General features: G+C 51.0%; 1 protein-coding gene across 2 annotated transcripts in view; it reads left to right on the top strand.

Moving 5' to 3' along the window:
* Positions 1-21,983, top strand: part of kirrel1a (kirre like nephrin family adhesion molecule 1a) — a 118,856-nt gene that overhangs the window by 62,097 nt on the left and 34,776 nt on the right. For both annotated transcript variants that reach the window (XM_015339104.2, XM_015339105.2), the window contains exon 2: positions 21,571-21,720. In XM_015339104.2, the coding sequence (XP_015194590.1) occupies positions 21,571-21,720 (150 nt within the window). The remainder of the gene's footprint in view (positions 1-21,570; positions 21,721-21,983) is intronic.

Raw genomic sequence — 21,983 nt, 5'->3', positions numbered from 1 at the left:
GAACTTGTTAACGCTCCGTTCGAAGGACGTGACGGGGGCGAAACGCCGAACTCTACAGGGCCCTCTCCTCTCTTTTCGAAAACGAAAACGACCTGCGCAGTGTGGCAGATAAAGTTAAATATATATATATATCGATGGCGGTCTGCAGTCAAAGCGCTTTTCTAAAAGCCGCCTGTCGATGAAATAAAGCCGACGGGAGCTTCGAAATGTCACGGGGGAGCCCCAGCTTTCGTTCCGGGTGAGCGCACTCCATTGTGGCCGGCCGCCGACCAGAAGCGCTGGAATTGGGTTTATAGATTGAGCGCCCGGCGCCCGGCTTATTCTTCGCCGCCAGTTTAGGCTTTGTGCCATCGCGCATGAAGGCCAGCCCTGACTGTTCTCCCCCAAACCGATTTGCACCGCTGTCACATGACGAGGCCGAGGGAAAACGCTCTGGAATTTTATTTTCCCCCGTTTTGCATAGATCTGCATTCTGATAGCATGACGTGTCCACTACCGACAGCCAGGGAAATAAACGGCAGCCAGAGAGCTGAAACGAAACGCTACTAGGTGGAGATGATTTATTGGAACCCAAAACAGTGAAGTGTGTTCTGGTGGCGCTACAACGAAAGGAGTCTTTTTTTCCGTCTGGGGTGCTTGGAATATTTCACGGTTGCGCGGCTGTGAGGGTGACATCGGAGTCGTTCACAAGAACAAGACTGCTGACAAGCCGCCCTGGTTGGGCAGCGTGTTCCCGGCTCCCACCACTCTTTGTGTAAAGTAGCATCACACTGTTGACCACAGTTTCCACATGGAATCTTGTATTCGTGGTTCACTGCTTATTCTCAGGACGTTTACAGTCAGTGTCGTTCAGTGTAGGACTACCCCCCTTTCGCCCCAAATAGATCTGGCTTAGCCTGTTTCTACAGCAGCGATATTTTTTTGTATGATGTGGTGAACAAAACTGCACACGTGCTCGTTACATTATCCCTTTACTCTGGTATAAAGAAAGCTGTGTGTTCGCAGGCAGGGGGACTGGAAGTGCAGAGGAGTGCAGTATATATTTCTGATGAATGCCAGTTTAAAACAATCTGCTTTCTAATTCGTCAGCACGAAACCGAGAAAGACCACCTGGCCCTTCTCATATGTACTGCATATCGGAGTCGTTTTCTTGTTTAACTTTCTTCGTGGGCGCAGGCTTCACCAGGAATGTGTTGGGGGGGGGGGATTTTAAGTCGCCCAATGTGAGTCATTTGGACCTCCGGATACTTTTTGCAACAGCTTTCGTTTTGAGTTCTGTGTGAAAATAAATAAAACGAGCGAACGAATTCTCCCCGTTTTGCCAAGCGGACTACCTCTTGGCCTGTTGCCCGCCAGTTGCCTGCCAAAGTGATTACGAATACATATGTAGACCGTGGAGATGGCATTGTTGGGCTCTGTTTTCCGATGGCGACTCTGCAAGGATTTTCTGTGGAATCAAAACGTGCGTTTCCACCGAGCAACAAAAGGAACAAGGCCCAGTTCGCACTTTCCAAACTGAAAGCAACAAATCTTAAGGGAAACGATGACGGGCGACGCGCCACGCGTCTGTGTATTTTGTTGTTTTTTTTTAAAAAAAAAAAACGAGTGTTTGCAATTGATTCTGCTTGGCTCAGCCCTCCTTCGCATTCCAAGTCCCAGCGTCTCCCCTCGGCTTAAACTCTCCGTAACTCCTAATCAAATCTCCCCATCTCCCCCCTCCCACTCTGCCCTCCTTTCTCTCTCCTCTCGTTCTGCTCCAGTCCGTCTCCCACACTCCCTCTTCGGCCAGGCTGTTAGCAGTTGCTCGCCTTTTTTTTACCGCAAGACTTTCTGACAGGACGCAGAACAGAGTCGGGGTGGGGAGACGCCTATAGAAATCCTGCCCGAACCGTCTCCTCCCTAATCCGACCATGAGACCGCAGAGCGCACACAACCCCCTCTTTCTTCCCCAAAATAATAGCTCTTCTGCGAGTAAGGCGGTTTACGTTAATACCTCTTTTATCTGTGCTTCACGCACAGGCAAATGAACAGATACTCGGTGGGAAGAATTGGAAAGATGGCTCCCAAAATATTCATTTATACATTTCGTAGAGGAACCAAGTTCACAGGGTTGGTACAAGAGCGCCGCTTTAAAGGAACGGGTTTGATAATATCTTTTGAAGCGTTACGTTAGATGTAATATTCGCAAAACATGATTGCCCTGTCAATCAAGGCAGGGTCGGGTGGGGGGACTTCGGTGACGGATTCCGAGAGGTTTCTGAATATGTGAACACGGTTTTATCTCATTAAAGCAGACTTATGTGTCTTTAAAGAAAGGCGAAATGTTTGAGAGGCGTTGGGGTCCGCCATTCTTGGCGGGCGACGATCCTTCGAAACGTGTTGTGCTGGAATAGAGTCCGGAAATGACAGGAAAACAGGTGTGTGTGTGCGTGTCACTTCTCCGGGTCTGGAGGGAAGTCGTTTCGTGCCGTTGCGAGTCAGGGAAAAGAAATAAAAGGAGACTGTCAGAAACGGAGCTTACTCCACTTGTACAGAGTTTACCGCTGCCCAAGAAAAAAACAAGTTTTTTTTCCCTCCAAATGTTTGAGTTCATTTCATTTTACTCCCCCCCACTCCGGCTTCTTTTATTTCGTTTTATTTTCCCTTTTCTCCTCAATTATTCATCCGTGTCCCAGCTGGCCGGCACTCAAGCCGCCTCATTCTCCGGGTGATGTTTTATTTACGTCTAATTTTGATTTCTGAATGTTTTATTGCATTTTTTTTTAAAAAAAGACGCAAAACCACGTTTCAGTCAGGGTGAGGGTACACACACGCCCGCGCGTGCGCGCTCCAGTCTCCCTTCTCCCACTTCGCGCCTCATTCTCTACCGAAATGTAAAAAAAATAATAATCTCCCTTCTGTCAAGCATATTTCCACGTCTTCCAACATTAGTGTCATTAGCGTAATGCAGGTGGTGTACTGTAGATCGTCTGCAGGCAACGCGGGTTTTTTAAAACCAAAGAGTAGGGCCCTCATCGGCGACTAGCGTTGTTTGAGTCGCCTTTCAGCTTTCAGAAGTAAGCCAGAAGGAGGTTATGCTTTAAATATATATATATTACTAGGGATAGGAGCTGGAGAAATTAGACGAAGTAGGAGAGGGACTATGGGTATAGGAAAGAGAAGTGTGTCTGACTGCTTCGAGCGCAGCACGATACAGACTAAGAATATGGTCAGCTGCTGTGCTATGCGTTATTCCACAGAGACGCATCCAGTTTGGAGCCCTGGGGATATCATGGCAGCCCGGGGTCTTGAAGCATCGTCTTCAAATGTGAGATGAGTTGAAAAACGACCTGATGGTACAGGCACGTTAGCGGCTTGCAAGCAGAATGTATCTGAAAAATGTATATTTAAATATGATTCAGGTTCGTATTTTCGCGATATGCGTTTTCAAGTGAACTTAACTACTTTAAAAAAAAAACATACAATGTGCTGAGGGAGGCAAGGTGGCGTTTGTGCGTGCCACGCAATAATAATAATGATCAACTTTATTTGATATAACGCCTTTAAAGGTGCCTTCACAAAGCGCTTTGCAGAAGGACAAACAACAATAAAAACATACACAAGGTAAGCAGGATGAGAATACACAGTTAGAGAGACAGTAGATGGGGGTACTGTATACAGTAGGAGCAGAGGGGTAAAGAACAGAAGCAGTTAAGTAAAGGCTCTTCTAAAGAAGAAGGTTTTGAGTCTGGATTTGAAGGACTGGGCTGGACTGGACTCCCATGTCTTGTGCCTGTTGCTTGCTGGGATAGGGGTCACCTTCCCCATGACCCGGAAGTGAATAAAGCTGTTGGAAAAGACATATGGACAACACATCTGATACACGATTTCACCAGTGTGTTTCTTTCATTCTGATCTTACACCAACCCGCCCTGCCTATTTGGGAAGTGTAAAAATTAGCCATTCTCTCTGACCTAGATTTTTGGAACAGTGACACCTAGTGGCTGGGGGGACTAAGTGTGGGTTATCTCTATATGCCAACTTCCTGGGCATATGACCTCAACCAGCACTGTTTTGGCTACCGGAGAGCAAGCAAACAGATGGTTGAATGACTCACCCATCAGAGGGTGCCGTGTATTTTGTGTTTGTTTTTATTTTTCTCTCCCGTGTCTCTGCGAACTTTGGTGGGGGGTGGGGGCAATCTCTTTCCCTGGTAGCGAAGCCAAGAGGGGTGGTGGTGGGGTTCCAGGGCGGGTGAGGTGAACAGAAGGGGAGGCCGTCTGCGCTCGGGAGGGGCCGGCAGGGGCCGCGTTCGCAAGCCGGCCGGGCCCCGCGCCCCGCTGCAGGCAGGCCGGAGCCGTCATCTCCAACCTGCTCCCGCCTCGCGTCGCGAAGCTGGAGACATATGGCGGACCCGAGGGTGCCGCGAAAATAGCCCGGCCGCTGTAAAAATAGAATAGGGAAATCTACACTTCGTTCCTGTCAAGGCTCAGGTCCTAATTCCCCCTTGCCGCGTGGCGGAAAACCAGGACAGCACTCCCAGAATCGAAGGCAGCTGTAACCTACTTGTCCAGGAATAAAGAACGGCGTCCGGCCTGCCGCCGGGCCAGTCTCTCGCGAAGCAGGACGCCGGGAGCGAGCTGGCTCTGTGTGTGGGCGCTGCGAGTGCTGGGATGGATGCCGACTGTCGGATCTTTTTGCCGTCCGTGTCGTTCCTGCGAGGGACGTAACTACCGGGGAGGAGGGTCTGTCCGATTACGGAGAAGTCAGGGGCGCAGGCCGGGAAAGAGGGGGTTCCTCACGGACTCCGTGGCCGTCTCTGGGAGCGGGAGCCGGCCCATTTTTTCCGCCGCCCGTCGACTCCCCCCCTCAAGCTGCGGTGCGTGTCGGGCCAGGGTACGGGGCGGGTGTGCGGGCGACGAGAGGGAGTGCGGGCGTCTGGATTGGAACCCTCCCCGGGGGCCAGATCCAGCCCCGCTCTCGAAATCCCTTCTGTTTTTTCCTCGCTCCTCTCTTTCTCCCCCTGCCTCTGGCGGCCGAACGCTGTTTATGTTCTGAGCGCTTAAGCCAGCAGCTCTGTCACCCTGCAGCTCCCAGCTGGCAGCCCCACCGGAGCTCAGCAGGTGTGAGCCTGGTCAGTACCTGGATGGGAGACTCCTGGGAAAGCTGAGGTTGCTGCCGGAAGAGGTGTTAGTGGGGCCAGTAGGGGACGCTCACCCTGCAGTCTGTGTGGGTCTTAATGCCCCAGTATAGTGATGTGGACACTAAACTGTAGAAAGGCACTGTCTTCCAGATGAGATGTAAAACCAAGGTCCTGACTTTCTGTGGTCATAAAAAGGGCATTCCTTGAAAAGAGTAGTGGTGTTACAGGGCATATTTATAAATAATAAATATGCCCTGCACTGCATAATAAATAATTTCTGCCAGCAGCTACAGTATATCACCCTGCAGCTCTCAGCTGGCAGCCCCACTGGAGCTCAGCAGGTGTGAGCCTGGTCAGTACCTGGATGGGAGACTCCTGGGAAAGCTCAGGTTGCTGCTGGAAGAGGTGTTAGTGGGGCCAGCAGGGGGCGCTCACCCTGTGGTCTGTGTGTGTCTTAATGCCCAAGTATAGTGATGGGGACACTATACTGTAAAAAGGTGTCGTCCTTCGGATGAGATGTAAAACCAAGGTCCTGACTCTCTGTGGTCATTAAAAAAGGAATTTGTCTGTTCACATACCCCAGTTTGCTCTCCATGAGACACACAGGAAGTGAGAGAACAACTTGGGGTCAGAGTGCAGGGTCAACCATTTATACAGCACCCCTGGAGCAGCTGGGGTTAAAGGCCCAACAGAGTAGGATTCTTCTGCCGGCCGCGGGATTTGAACCGGCAACCTTCCAGCCACAGACGCAGATCCTTAGCCACAGAGCCACCACAACGCCCGCATTCTGCCCCATGGCATCAAGGAGAGCTGCAGTCCTAATGCCTTTACGGGCAGTTCACACAACATCCCTGTTCCTCACGGATTTGTTCCGAACAGCCAGCGGAATGAAAACTGCGGCTGCGTGTATCGGCCAGCCCCTCATTCCAGCAAGCGCTCGTTCGGAGCGGCGCCCTGAATGAAAGACACAGAGGCACTCTGGTTTAAATAGGGATGGAAAGGGTCTGGGAAGATGCGGAATAGGAGGAATGACGAGAGAGAGAGAGGGAATCGAGGCAGAGGTGGCAGCACAGATGGCGAGGACGGACGGAGAGACGAGCGAGAAAGAAGGACGGAGACGGACAGGGTGACCGCAGGAAGAGGGACAGAGGGGCGGGATGAGGCAGCCGGGAGCTCCGAGCCGGGAAGCAGGAGGAGGCTCTATCCGGGAGCAGGGAGCGGGTTGGAAGTGATGTAAAAAGGATGCAGCAGCTAGCCTGCCCTGGGGCGCACGCTCCATCTGAGACACGTCACCCCGGATGAGTGGATGAGCCTTGAACTAGCGAAGGAAAGAGCTGGGAGGCGGAGGGGGCGGCGGGAGACGGGCTCTGTAAGACAATGGCATTTTAACGGCACGGATTCCCGGGAGGCTTAGGAGCTGGTGTCCGCGGTGGATGGGGATGGTGAGGAGGTGGAAGAGGGGGCAGGTCGTCGGATAAGGAAACGCAGGAGAGGGGGCTTGTGTAGGCGGTGTGCATGAAACCATCCGCATTCCCTGGCGCGTACGGTCCCGGCGGGCCAGAGTTTGCGACCGCAGGCAAGGACGATCGGACAACCGCGGCGTCGCAGGCGCAGCACGCCCCAACATATTCCTGGGGCGTTGGTTCATGTAGCAAATGCCAGGAGACATCGATCCCAGTCTGAGAGTCAGGTGTCTGCTTTACACTTATATAGCGCTTTTCTGGACACTCCACTCAAAGCGCTTTACAGGTAATGGGGATCCCCTCCACCACCACCAGTGTGCAGCCCCACCTGGATGATGCTCCAGTACTCTCCCCACACACCAGCTCTCAGTGGGGAGGAGAGCAGAGTGAAGAAGCCAGTTCAGAGGTGGGGGTTATTAGGAGGCCATGATGGGTAAAGACCAAGGGGAAATTTAGCTAAGACACTGGGGCAACACCCCTATTCTTGTCAAAAAACACCCTTGGGTTTTTAATGACCACAGAGAGTCAGGACCTCGGTTTTATGCCTCATCTAAAGGACAGCGCCTTTACAGTATAGTGTCCCCATTATTGTACTGGACTGTTCTAGAGCATCAGCATCATCAGCAGCAACAGAAGTGTGCTGGAGCTTAGATCTTTCATCCTTTTCTCGAACCCAGAGTCCTGCGCAATAATTCACATGAATAGGTGTGTATTAAGGGCTGCAGAGGGGCTTGGCGTGAGGTCACTCTAAGTGACAGCTCCTCTTTATGCAGCTGGTGTGCATAAAGCCTCATCTAAAGGACAGCGCCTTTACAGTATAGTGTCCCCATTATTGTACTGGACTGTTCTAGAGCATCAGCATCATCAGCAGCAACAGAAGTGTGCTGGAGCTTAGATCTTTCATCCTTTTCTCGAACCCAGAGTCCTGCGCAATAATTCACATGAATAGGTGTGTATTAAGGGCTGCAGAGGGGCTTGGCGTGAGGTCACTCTAAGTGACAGCTCCTCTTTATGCAGCTGGTGTGTTTCAACAGGCCTGTCCCGACCTGATCCTGGGTGGCCACCGTCCTGCAGGCTGTCCAGGCCTCTTGAAACCAGGAAAATCTGTCAGCATTCCCAAAGTTCACAAGCTGCCATGGCCCAATTAGGTCAGTAATTAGGACAGTCAAGACCTGTGCTGAAATAAGCTGCGAGTGTAACAGGAGCTCATTGAGACCGTGGGAAGGTGACCTGATCCCTTGGGAATTCTGGATAACAGTGGCTGTGGGAGAGCAGGCGTTTTGGCATAGAAGTATTGGCACTGGCTGGCGAGGTGTTGTGTGTTTCTCTCTATTATAATACACTACCAAGTTCAGAAATCCTTCAAAACCGTAACCCATAATAGACCACTGCAACCCAGCTAATGGCATTTCACAAATTTCAGGGGGAGTAATATTTGCAATTAGATATTTAATACTACTGTTTTTACCAATTTAAAAGTGCTAAACTTACATAGGTGTGAGCAAAGTCTGTAGCTAAAACTTTGAAGAAACATCTGAAAGCCATCACCTAATACAGGCCAGATCTCTTGGTTATGAAAGGTGAGGGACGTGGACAGGGCTAGTGGGAGAGTTCAGCCTGTGCAGGAATGTTCAGAGTCGGTGCTGAAATGTGTCTGTAACAGAGTGATCCGGGCATGAAAGCATTTATTGCCGACTGTGGAAGGAGACAATGGCTGGGTACAGAAAGGTGCTGTGAGCTGGCATTGAGTGGACAAGACTAGAACAGCTTCTTTGGAGCTGCAGTCACAGTTTCTCTGACCGGTGATTAAATCTCGGTAACAAAACAGATTCATTGACGTTATCGGAAAATCTCACAGATTCCTAATGAAGCACAGCAAAAAAATAATTGCAGGAGGAGAGCACAGTGATGAAGCCAGTTCAGAGATGGGGATTATTAGATGATGATGGGTAAAGGCCGATGGGAAATTTGGCCAGGACACCAGGGTTACACCCCTACTCTTTTCGAGAAACGCCCTGGGATTTTTAATGACCACAGAGAGTCAGGACCTCGGTTTTATGTCTCATCCGAAAGACGGTGCCTTTCTACAGTCTAGTGTCCACATCACTATACTGGGGCATTAGGACCCACACAGACCGCAGGGTGAGCGCCCCCTGCTGGCCCCACTAACACCTCTTCCAGCAGCAACCTTAGTTTTTCCCAGGAGTCTCCCATCCAGGTACTGGCCAGGCTCACAGCTGCTGAGCTCCAGTGGGGCTGCCAGCTGTGGGCCGCTGGCCGATAAGAGGAACAGTTTCCCCCAGTTGAGGAGCAGAACCAAAGAAAAGACGAAAGAGCCAAGAAGACTCCGTCACGGGCAGATCCAGATCGAGTTCCACACACAGCCTGGAAGAGGAGAAGGAGATGGGGGGGTCGACAACTGTGGCTAGGGGCTGCGAAAGTTTTAATGTGATAAATGGAGGGCGACAGGCGCCCCCCCTCTGAAAGAGGGAGAGAGCGCGCAGGGATGTGTGATTATTTCCGAGGAGACGTTCCTCCCCACATGGCTCTGGAGCTCAGGGCTATGCACGGAAGATGCCGCTGAAGTATAAATGCGAGGAGACGTGATGTTGTGATGAGCTGGAGACTGTGCATATGTGGGAACACACACGCGCCTACGGTGCGGAAGAATATCCCATCCGCGCCTGAAGTCCTGCGGCGCCGCTGATGAATCCCGAGGTACGAGGGCGAGTCTGTGACTCACTGTGGAGGGAGGGGGCATTTCGGTGTTCTGGGGACCTGAATGTGTGGAATGCTTTCGCAAGAGAAAGTGTACCCCCAAGTCTGGATAAACCACCCACAGTCGTTTATTCAGTATAAGACCCGAATCCGAATACAGATACAAAGGACGAACCGAAACATTGTGTTTTCTTTCTTCTCTTTCCAGCACGGGATAAACCGATTACTTGTTCCTAATTAGGAGAGAGCTGCTTCCAAACTGTGGAACACTTTGTGGCATTCACTCAGCTTGCGTACAGAAACGACACCCATCTGGCTTCTGGTTTATTCAGTTAAAAAAAAAACATCTAGGATTATAGATTGGCCCCCTGGAGTTGTTCAGGAATACGGGTTCAAAACCAGGCTGTGCCACTCCCTAGCTGTGTGGCCACAGTACACAAGGGGGTGAGCTGTTACAGGGCTCAGATTATTGTGCCTGTTTGCCTTTTAGGGCCTGTCCCTGTTTGTGCCTTGCCTGCGGTCAAGTCCGCTTTGTGTCTTGGTCATGTGACGTGTTCGTGTGCGCACCACCCAGGGTGTGGACTGTGGGACGCGTGAGTGCTGTGGGTTACTTGCTACGGCGATGGCGATTGATGGTGACATTATAACCGCGGCGATCATATGCCCAAAGCGTTCTACGCAAACTGCGAAGAAATGTTGCACTGCCGGTACAGGCGATGAGAACATTCCCGAATCGGAGTTTAAATGGGCGGAGGGGTTCCTGAGCGAAGTCGCCCATCGGAATGCGCGCTCGTTCTCCGCCTGCCCCCCAAAACGGCCGGGAAGAAGTAACAGCCAAATAACCCACAGAACGACGCGTGCGGAGCGTGAAACCAGGCCCCGCAGGTCAGATCTGTGTGAGCTGTGTAAGGTCGTTGCACATAACGCGCCGTGATCGTCTCTCCATTGCACGCCGGAAAGTGCTCCCGGCCTCCGCTGCCTCCCGTGACTGACAGCGAGGCGGCTGATTAATCGCTGCGGATTGTGGAATCTGAAAGCTCCGTGATTTGGAAGCCCCTCTCCGTGCGGTTTAATGAGGGGTGGCCCTGACTTGGAAAACAACTGTTTTCTTAGACTTCAGCAGTCAGGGGCACAATTACTGTCACACAGAACGGCAGGCTGGGTGTCCACGTGACCTAAGCCGCCCAGATATGTTGGCCTAAAATCGTCGAAAGGGGGAGATCTTATCAAATACACTCCCCCCTGTTTAAAAAAATGTGCTGGTAATGTGCAATAAAGCTTTGGCAGGTCTGACACAATCCCTGGGAACGAAAGGCAAAGCGAAGTGCATGCTGTAAGCACAGACAAAAAAAAAAATCGGGGAAAAAATGTCGACATGTTAAAATCCCACAGAAAAGTTTAATTGGGAGGTCCTGCACAATAACTTACTATAGCACTGCCACCTTCCAGTGCAATCGCTTCCATTACGAGAAGCTCAGAGAGCCTGGATCCGGGTCAGTACTGAGATACTGTAGATACAGAATAAAGTTTCAATTTGCACACCTATGAGGGGCGGGAGAGAAAGATAGCCAAAACGAGGAAGAGAGCAAACCAGGAATATATCAAAGTTAAATACTTGAGATGCACAGATAGATTCCACGGGGACTGAGAACGAGTTAAGAAGAAGATGCATTTCAAAAGCAGACGGAGCCCACGGGGTGTTAACAGCGTAGGCAAACAGACGCACAAACATACTGACGCCGGCATCTCCCTGCCTTGCGACTGTCCGTGTCGACGTGGGCGAGTGTGGACAGCGACGTTTCTTCTTTTCCCGGGATTCATCGGCCTCGGCTTCTCCTCCTCCTTCCCCTTCCCTCAGACAGACACACGGACTAGAATTACCCCGAAGAAGAGAGAGAGAGAGAGAGAGGCGCGGGGAGCGACCGAGACAGAGGGAAGAGAGAGGGAGGGAGGGCCGGAGAGAGAGAGTTAAGCGGCGTATGTCCCGGGGGGTTAATTAAATTTCTGTTCCCTGTCACTACAGAGAACCGCGTCTGTGTGATCACCTGAACCGCTGTGACAGCGGCGCCCGCCCGCCCTCCCTCTTCCATCTTTCTCTGCGGCTCTATCTCTGTTACACCTCTGTGTGCGTCTCTCTCTGTTCTTTGGGTACAGGCCCCCCGTCTCAGCGGTGTCAATCCCCCCCCACTCTCTCCCCGTGCTGTCCTCTTGTCCTGTTCGGACACACGAGGCCCCCCCCCCGCCTAATTATCCGCCTTCTTTGGTGATTTTACTTCCCTTTCTTCTTCAGTGTCCTCCGCTCCTCTCTCCCTCTCTCTTTCCTTCTCCGCGCTCCTTCTCTCCTGCCTTTTCCTTCCCCTACTTCTGCCGCTACACGAGTACGCTCCGGCGGCGCGGCAAGACGATTTTAGAGGTCAGTGCCGTAGCGGCGCATCGTCCACAACCCCGTCCCCCGTCCCCCGTCCCCCTCCCCGTAGTAACCGGGAAAGGCCAGAGTTCAGGCTATTTCACACTGCGTCTCTCGGCACTGAGTCGCCTCGCTGCGCCTGCCTCCTGTCTCCAGCCATTATAGCGGCTGATCGCGGGAGAGGAGCGCACCGGAGGAGAAGAAGAAAGCACGGCTTCAAACCTGCGGCGGATGAAGGAGGCCGCGGGAGTAGATATTAGGAGGCGTTCTTTCTTTCTTTTATTTTTACAAAGGTAGTCATCGACGGCGTCTGGAACACACTGGCTGCTGGCGACGCGGGCATTAATTAGCATAGCATGTGCGCTCAAAGTAGTCGCTTGCCAATTAGCTCCTGGGGTACATTCAGGTGTCTAAAGCAAGTGTGCCAAATATCCAGTACAAGGTGACAGTACAATAGCGCTCTGAGTTTAAGCACCTCTGAGGTGCTATGATTTCTCGCTCTGAAATCTCCCCCCCAGCTCTGCAGAGACTGATCTGTGTCAGAAGGGCTCATGCAAGTCACACTCATTATATAATGTGTGCAGTCGAACCACTGTTGGTTCTCCTCTCCTGACCCATTTAACTCAGGCGAGCAACAGACACTATGCCAAAGGGCAGGCCTCTTGCCACTGAGAGGACTGAACGTGGGGAAGTGATGTCACAATGCAGCTGGCGAGAAACACGGGTCAGCTGACATCCTTTCATGTTCCTTTCAACTAAAGTACTGTACTGCAGGAGTCAATAATATCCATTTCCAGTTCTCCTTCGTAATCGTGATCGCCCGGGAAGAAATACAACCTTCTTGCTTGGCGGCCTTGGCCTGTGTGCTTTGAAAATCTGATTGGTGACGGTGTCGTCAAAGAGCTAAATAGTCCGTTGAGTCACAGTTACAGACTGGTGACAAAAAAACTACCATTATCGGTGACAGCACATTAGCCACCCACCTAATTTTAGAAACTATTAGTGAGACGAGTGAATGGAGACACAGTCCAAGCCTGATCAAGATAATTTGATCTGGACCCATCTCTCTTCTTATTCAAAGAACATTTCAGTCTGACAGGGTTAACAGCCAATCGAGCAGTGATTTAGCGTTACATGAGACCGGGCAACAGTACATTTGTGTGATTTGCCGTCAGGATAATAAGGACGAATAACCCAGCACCTATGGTTGACTTCTGTGCAACTTCAGAACCCCAGAATGCAATCTGGTAGTCCAATGTAGTGCGATTTTCTTTCCTGCCAGCACAAATTTCGGAATCTCCCTGAGCAGAACTGGACAACCCCCATGATGGGCTGACAGGTTAGCAAAGCTTCTCAGTGGAATACATCTGTCCACACCTGACCCTGATCTGCGCCAGCCCACTCGGCCGAAAAAAAAGTCTAGAGCCACAGCCGGAGACAGAGCTGACACACAGACGTGCCAGTTCTGTTGTCCTCTCTCTGCAATGAGATGTATCGTCACTAATGTTTTAACGGGGTCCCAGCATGTAACTGGAGCTCCAAAGAAGGCACAACAGCGCTTTTACTTCCTCAGACAGTTGAAAAAAAATTGATCTATCCTCAACTGTCCTGACCACATTTTCCAGGTGCGCTATCGAGAGTGTGCTCGCGTGTGGTTTTACAGTGTGGTTTGGCAGCGGCTCATTTTCTGGCTGGAAGACGTTATAGGGGGTGATCAGGTCAGCCTGGTCCATAATTGGAGTACAGCTCCCCTCTAGTGTGGACATTTTTACCGCTCGCTGTCTCTGGAAGGCTGGAAGTATCGCTAAGGATACTGATCATCCTGGTTTCTCACCTCCCCCCCCCCTTTCCTCTGGTAAGCGTTATAGGAGCATAAAGGCACAAATTTCCAGATTTCTTCCCACAAGCCGTCAGGTTACTGAACTCTACCCCTTCCACTGGCTCACACTGGTGTTTATTTTTAAGTTGTATGTCATTTAACGTGCTGCTGCTGTTGTTCTGTGTTCATGTTTTGGGTGATTCCTTTAATGCCTTTGTATTGGAGCCCACATGCAAATAAGCATTCCATTGCACTTGTGCACATGACGAATAAACTGAACTGAATCGTAACTGCGTTCCACCAGTGACTCACGCCACATGGGATGAGTCACTAAAGGGGACAAAAAAACAAATCACCCCACAGGAGTCGCTGACGCTGCACCTTTGACATTTTTTGGTGTCGGCTTCAGGGGCTGGGAGGAGTTGAGCACCGCTGTGGTTTCTTTGTCAGAGCTCTGGAATGGCTGGGGTGCGGGGGTTACAGTGCAGCCATTTCGGGTCGGGTGTAGATTGTGACGTACCCCTCGGTTTCTCGGGGCAGGACCTTTGAAATAGGTGGGTCCGGGTCAGCGGACACACATAACATATTGTTCAAAATATCCGTGCCTTTCACAATAATAATCCTTACACTTATATAACGCCCCGTTATACAGTGTAATGGGGATCCACTGCACCCCCACCAGTGTGCAGCCCCACCTGGATGATGCTCCAGTACTCTCACCACACACCAGCTCTCAGTGGGGAGGAGAACAGAGATGGGGGTTATTAGGAGGCCATGATTGGTAAAAGACAGGGAGAAATTTGACCAGGACACCAGGGTTACACCCTTACTCTTTTCGAGAAATACCCTGGGATTTTTAATGATCACAGAGAGTCGGGACCTCAGTTTTATGTCTCACCCGAAGGACGATACCTTTTTTACAGTGTAGTTCTACATCACTATTCTGGGGCATTAGAACCTGCACAGATCACAGGGTGAGCACCCCCTACTGGTCCCACTAACACCTCTTCCAGCAGCAACCTGAGCTTTCCCAGGAGTCTCCCATCCAGGTACTGACCAGGCTCACACCCACTAAGCTTCAGTGGGGCTGCCAGCTGTGAGCTGCAGGGTGATATACTGTAGCTGCTGGCAGAAATGATTTATTATGCAGTGCAGGGCATATTTATTATTTATTTTGTTCAACTAAACACCAAAACAAAACCTAAGTTCTTCATGGAGCTCCTGACTTAACTTTTTCAATTCCATAGCTGAAGATGCCGAGCTGCTAAACAGCCACCGGCCTCCAAACAAAACAACAAAACAGTCTCTCAAACTTCTTCAAAATAAACAAAGTTTATTTCACTCTCCGAGACTCTCCACTGTTTCAGAAAATGTTCAGAGCACTCAAGTTCCTTTGGTCTCTGCTCAGTCTTTCATATTGTCCAGAAGACAGACATCATTCCACTCACTAACTGACACAGGGAGTATTCACTTCCTGCTCTTTTACGTCATCTGACCAATGACTTCCTGCCGAGGATTCTGGGGAATGCGGTCCCTACAGGGCTGCGCTCTCAAAATACATACCGGAGACCTCTATTGAAAAAAGCAAGCTACTATTAGAAGCATTGTTGGCGGACCAGTAGATGGCAGACTTCTCACTCTTTGGTGGCAGGGAGCACTGTGCTGTTCTGCTGTGCTGTGCCTGTAGTTGTCTGAGATGAATTCCTCTCCACATTATAAATCGCAGAAGCTTTTTGCAAGAGCTGGGGGCTTAAAGCAAGAGTGAGCATAGGAGGCACTTTGTTACAGAAATGGTTGCTGGACTCAAGGATAATGGTCATGATTGTGAAACAGACTCCCTGGAGTCTTTGAACAAGAGCTATAGAGAGTCCTCAGATCATTTAGCTGCTAGTTCCCAGCAGAGCCAGAGGTTGATTGTAATCTGACTTATTTTCTCATTTTCTCCTGCTTTGTGACCACAGGCATAGTCTTTGAAGCCCACCTACCACTCTTTCCTACTCTAGTTCCATAGTTCAGCACAGGATAGTTCAGATAAGGCTTTCTTGCAAAATACTGTGCCATCTTTGGTTATGATCAAAGGGGTTATATTGTGTTTGATGTTGACATCGTATGTAATGCTTAGTCACGTGGGCACAAGCTACTTACTGCATGTCTTCTTAATGGTTAGCAGTTTCAACATACAGTATCTCAGAAGCTGGTCGCAGAAAGTGAAATGATAATATCCATGTAGCGTGGAACATGTTTGAAAAGGGGCATATGGTTTCTGTAATCTGTACAGTCTCTTTGAATTAGACATTGACACTTGATAGCATAAGAAATGTTTTGTCATGATATACGGTATATTTGCCTGACATTTGTTTCACAATTCTGGGATTGAATCGACCCGAGTGTTTAAAATAAAAGCGCTTGTACAGTTACATCTCATTTTGTTGAATTCCCCTGTATTAGTTACTTCACTGATTTCGCCCCCTTTGCCTGCAGGACTAATGTTTTCTCCATGTGTTATCGGGGGCTGGAAAACGCCTGCTCATCATCATATTTTCTGGCTTTTTTTTTTGTTGTTGCTCCTGATGGGAGTTTCTTAGTCAGCAGAAAACCGGTATGGTTCAATTTGTCAGAATGAAGGAAACAAGGACTTGGGTGAAGAAAAGTGACAGGTCTTGCTAATTAGGTGCTCCACGTGACTGGCAATGTGGCACTAGGTCTGGCTGGGAAAAGATAACGTGAGACATTGTGCATTTACATTTTTCAATTTGCAAGTTACCAGTGAAATTGGAACAGACGCCAGTTACAAACTGCAAAATAAGCATTTGCTTGGTGCCTAATGACCTTAATCCTTCAGTATGGGGTTTGCAAAGTCATCCTTCTAATGAATTTCAGCAAAAAAAAAACACTTACAAATACACAAACTTAATATATCTCCAAAGGTGCTTGTGTAATATTTCAGATTGTTGTGTTTTCCCAGAATGTTTACATAAGGAAAGTGGAGCTGACATTTGTGAAATATACAGTACAGTAATTGTAGCTGGGGCTGACCAAAGGCTTTGAGGAAAACGTTTGATCTAGTTTATCCAAAAAAGAATCAGTTACAGTTGTATGGAACAGGTGAAAGTCAAGGGCTTGGTTATAAGTGTTGCACTTTTCTATATCCTATCCCTTGCAGTAATTTAATTAAACCCCTTAATTAGGCTATCTGTCAGCTTCGTTAGACCTCTTTAATTGTTTTTCAGCTCCTGAACAGATGCGGATGACAAGTGACGTATTAAATCTTGAAAACAATTAAAGGCTTCCAATTAAGCAAATTATTCAACCAATTAAGGTTTCGATTAAGGAAGAGCCCAGGACTTGATGTATATGAAATGCAGAAGAGGGCAGCTCTTACTTAGTACTGCTGTTTCAGTTTGAATACCTCAGCATTGCCATTAGTTTCCGCATAAGTCTATGGGTGCTCCTGGTCCTGGTCCTGGCAATCCAGTGCTGGTTTTCATTCCAACCCACCCTTAGCTTAGCCCAGAAGAGATCATGACTGGCCTAAGGGGACCGATTTAACCACCAGCTCTTTAGGTGCTTTTAAAAACCCCGCAGGCCCCCTAGGACCACAATTGCCCATTTATGCTTGATTTTTTCCCGTTTCTTTCTCAAACAAAAAGAGCAACTTCCCCACCCCCTCATTGAGGAAGCCTCTGGGGATCCCCCCCCCACTTTAAAACTCCGCAATTACCCCAGCCAGTTTAATTAGCTAATAGGATTGTTTTAGCTCGGAGAGAAGCAAGGAGAGCCCTGGGATAAAGAGAGAAAGGCGGCGAAGGCCAGCCGCCTGGGATCAATTACTTGAGGAAGTCTTTGTTCGTCTGAGAGGGGCGGACCCCTCGGTTTAGCAGAATTGAATCTCCGGGCTTGAAGCTGCGCCGAAACGATACGTTGCTGAAGGGGAACTGGGTTCAGACGGCGGCGTGGGCGTGAGTCGGGTGTCGCTTGGCCAGGTGCCTCTTCCTCCTCCATTCTCCCTCTCGCCCCCTGCCCCTCGTCTTCCTCTCTCGGGGCAATTCGATGCTGCCGCCGCCGCCGGCTTCTGGATTCAAATCCGGGTCTTCCTCGCCAGCCCACGTCTCCGGGGGCGCTCCCAGTGACATCACCGTGGAGCCGTGAGGTTTTGGGATGCCAGCCCCCCTCCCCTCCCAGCAGCTCCTTTTGGCCGGCGAAGAGATGGCGGTAGAGGAACGGGGTCCTTTGTGCTTCCCATTTTCTTGTTTGCCAGGAACCCCTCCCCCAGGAGGAAGTTGCAGAGCAGGAAGTCAGGTGGTGGGAGGGAGGTTGCCCCAGACGAAGGGCTTGACCATTTGGGGGAAGGTGGACCCCTGTGCCCTGAGCTTTCCCCCTCCAGGATGATCGTAAGGTCGCACTGACAGTCAGATCAGCCCTGCCGTGGCAATATTACCCAGGCGAACTGGAATCCAGGGGAAAGCAGGAATCCTGAGCACCTCTGAAACACAGCAGGCGGGAGGGGGGGGGTGGTTGTGCAGGTTGGAAACTTGGCAGGTAGCCTGGTCGCTGTGGTGGAGATGGGATGGACAGAGTCTCTGAGGTCAGAGCCTAGAGAGGAAAAAAGGTCTGGGGTTTTTCTTCTGCTTTCTAGGGAGAGATGAAAAGCTGTGGCGGGGGGCAGGGAGGAGGGAGGGCAGGGGAGGAGAAGGTAGAGGCCGATACGGAAGGAAGGATGAAGAGGAGAGGGAGATAAAAGGGGCAGCGAGGGAGAGAGAGAGAGAGATTGCGAGCAAAGGAGGGGACTGCAGGTCTCCGCCCCGGCCTGCCGAATTCAGCCGGCGAGACGAGCGCATTGGGGCTTTCACGTGAGATGTGTGTGAAGGGTGCAGGAGAGGGGAGGGCGTTTTGGGGGCAACAAGATCAGTCGAAAATTCGAATCTCTGAGTCATCGCTGCCTCTTGATCTCTCTCTTTCAGTGTGCAAACCTTTGTGCAGGGTCTGTCGCTTTCTTTCCCTGAGCAGAGAAATTTGGGAGAGGGGGGTCGTGACATTTCTCTGGCCCTGCCTTTCATACTCTGCTGTGCCCAGCAACCAGCGGATGGAACCGTGTCACTGAAGAATGAGGCGTTTTTTTATGTGTTTACAAACCCAGCGCCGAGTGAATTGTGGGCATGCAGGCCGAGACGTGCTGATCGCGTCCATCCCCTCACTAACCCCTTGATGTGGTGAGAGGGTTCTTGGGTTTCTCGGGGATCGGAACCGGTCGAGCCCCGGGAGAAAAGGAAACGATCTTTTTTTGAAAAGATCAACACCCTCGGCGCCCGCAGTGATCGGCCCCACCCCTTATCGGCTCTGAAGACCCCGCCCGCCGATCGCCATCAAGGCCGGGGGGCGTGCAGTTGAGCTGGCGGGGTAGGCTTCCAGGAATGACTCGCCCTCCGATTCGTCTCAGCGTTGCGTGGGCCGAGCGGCTCCGAATTCAAAGGGGGCTTTATGGAGCTCAATATCAATAACAATATCTTCCAGCTGTTCTGCTTCTTGACACATCGGGTTGGGGGGGGGGGAGGATAGCACAGAGGCCTTTGATCTCCTCAATGGCCAGCCTGTTCTACCCTGAGAACTGCTGAAGCTCCCATGAGTCATATGGTTCCCGTCCGGGGACAGAGCCTGTGCCCATGCAACCTGGCTCACAGCGGTCACACTTGCGGCTTCATTCTAAGGTTTGCGTTTCCTGGTCCAACGCCATGTCACACGGGTGAAAGGACATTGACAGAGAGCAGAGCATTGTGGGGGGTTTCTAGTTCTACATCCAGTGGCTGGGCTCTCGGACGGTCAGCGCGGTGATTTATGACCATGAGCGGAATAATAAATCTTACCAATTACACTGTACAGGTCAGGGGGAAACAGATCAGGAGGTTCGGGGAATTCTGAGCAAAGCCGCGCGGTTAATGATTCCCGGTTTAGTGCCTTCAGGCCGTTAGATGGCGCTGACGTCCCTGGCCCCAAGAAAGCGGTGTTGGTGTTCGCGGTGCGGACGCGTCGAGATCGATTCGGGGGAAGTGAGGGGCGGAGGACGTGACAGGCTGCTCCTTTTTTTTCCCATTATCACCCCCGCTGCGGGAAAAAAAAAACACAACCAAAAAAGGCTTCATCGTTTCTCTCTGGCCGCGATAATCCCCTGGAACGCCGAAACCTGGCGGCGTGAAAAACAGAACTAAAAAAAGGCCGGGACGGCGCTGTGCTCGCGGAGGGACCGCCAGTAGCCTGGGGGCCTGCTGGGACGAGCCGTACGGACAGGCCGGCGCGTCGTCTGGAAAGCAGTGGAGGGAGTGCAGCGCTCTGGACACACTGTGCTGCTCGATGCACCGAAACTGCATCCAGACAGAAACAGCGATAATATTGACACGGCGATGTGCTTTTAAAACCAAGAGCAACCCACTCAGCCACGTCGTCAAAGCAGATACCTCGGCCTTTCTACTGTTCTTATTCTTGCGGACTCTGGTTATCCCAATTGGGGTCGTGGGGGGAGCCGGTGCCTATCCTGGCAAGCAGCGGGCACAAGGCGGGGTACGCCCTGGGTGGGACGCCAGTCCATGGCGGGGCACACGCAGATACAAACGCTCACGCCCTCACGCCAGGGCCAGTCTTCCCAGAAGCTGTCCGGCCGTCTTTGGACTGGGTGAGAAATCCCACATGAACGCGGGGAGAACATGCAAACCCCACACAGATAGCATCTCGGGAATTGACCCCAGGGCTCCAGCGCTGCAAAACATCAGTGCTAACCACTGTACCTCCCGTTATGACACTCTAGGAACACGAACGTCAGCATTATAGCTGCATTGTAAGAGCAAGCAGGCAGTTAAGGTACAGCTTTTCTTTGGGGCAAACAGTTTAACTCAGGGGTTCCCAGTCCTGGGCCTGAGGACCCCCAGATCAGCTGATTTGTGTTCCACATGAGCACTCAAATAACTGAATGCTTAATAGACCCCACCCAACCTGGGGCGGTGTGGTGGCTCTGTGGCAAAGGATCTGCGCCTGTGGCTGGAAAGTTGTATCATGTGGCTAGCAAAGGAATCCTACTCTGTTGGGACCCTGAGCAAGGCCCTTAATCCCAACTGCTCCAGGAGCACCATATAAATGGCTGACCCTGTGCTCTGACCCCAAGCTTCTCTCTCCCTGTCTGTATGTCTCATGGAAAGCAAGCTGGGGTATGCGAAAAGACAAATTTCTAGTGCAAGAAATTGTATATGGTCAATAAAGTGATCTCATAATCAATAATTGATCAAGTTAAATAATAATAAAGTTTAATGTTGAACTCTTAAACACAGTCCTAAACACTGTCTCGCCTGAGTAACTTAAGATCTCCAGCCTTTGAGCAGAAGAAAAGAGCTCGCAAAGGTTCCAGCCAGACATCTTGATCATGATCAGTTTGGGGTTCATTTACGCCAAGAGCTCAGCTGCAATGAACAGCAGCAGGCGTGTAGGGGGCTGCCCATTACCAGTGTCACGGATGTCGGAAGGGACAAACCGTGGAGAAACAGGCCCTATGCGTAGCGGCGAGACGGGGGGTTAGCCCGCGCTCAGCAGTTCAGGAGTCGTATAGAAACCTATGCCCTCAGGCAGCGGACGTGGGGTGACCTGGTGCTAGGCGGGTCTCAGGACATCTGAACCTCAATGCTGAGCGAGGAGGAAAGCATGACCCGGAAATATATAGCCCCAGACCGAGACACACCAGAAGGACAAGCAAAGCACAGGGAAACTAGGGACAGGACAGAGTAGGAGCGCTCTCTAGCTGTAGAGGGTGTGACAACCTGCAGGTGTGTGTGGGGGAACACCCCTGTTTTTTAACTACTGGGATGGACTCATCAGCCGTTGCCTGAGGATGTTAGATCAGTAATCGAGGAACGTGAAGGCACCCTCCTCTTGGTTTTGTAGCTGTTCATGCGTCGGTAGGCCCTCTCCTTCTCATTCCACCGCCTCTCTCCTAGTTTGCGGTCCACTCGGGGAACGTCCCGCCTAACTGCATCGCGGCTCATCCCTCTCCCCCTGTCTTCAGTTTCAGGAGCCCGGTTCTCCCAGGAGCCCGCCGACCAGACAGTGGTGGCGGGGCAGAATGTCCTGCTCTCCTGCGTGGTCTTCAACTACTCGGGAATCGTGCAGTGGACCAAGGATGGGCTGGCGCTGGGCATCGGAGATGACCTGAGAGGTGAGTCTGTCTGGGCATCTCTTCCCTCTTCCCACAATGCTCTGCTCCTACGGGAAGAGGGGCGGTTTTCTTCAGTGGGGCTGGGCTTCAACATCAATCCACTCAACAAGGATCCGGTCTTTGGAAAGAATTTCCACAGCTATTGGAATTGCGCTAGTTTCATAAAATAGTCAATACATATATTGTGTATTCTATATTCACGCCCGCGAATGTATATTGCATGAAAATAGACCGCAGGGTGAGCGCCCCTTACTGGCGCCACT

The sequence above is a fragment of the Lepisosteus oculatus genome, chromosome 4 (assembly GCF_040954835.1).
Source record: "Lepisosteus oculatus isolate fLepOcu1 chromosome 4, fLepOcu1.hap2, whole genome shotgun sequence".
NCBI lineage: Eukaryota > Metazoa > Chordata > Actinopteri > Semionotiformes > Lepisosteidae > Lepisosteus > Lepisosteus oculatus.
The sequence above is the reverse complement of the archived record's forward strand: the minus strand, read 5'-3'. Positions and strand labels throughout refer to the sequence as shown.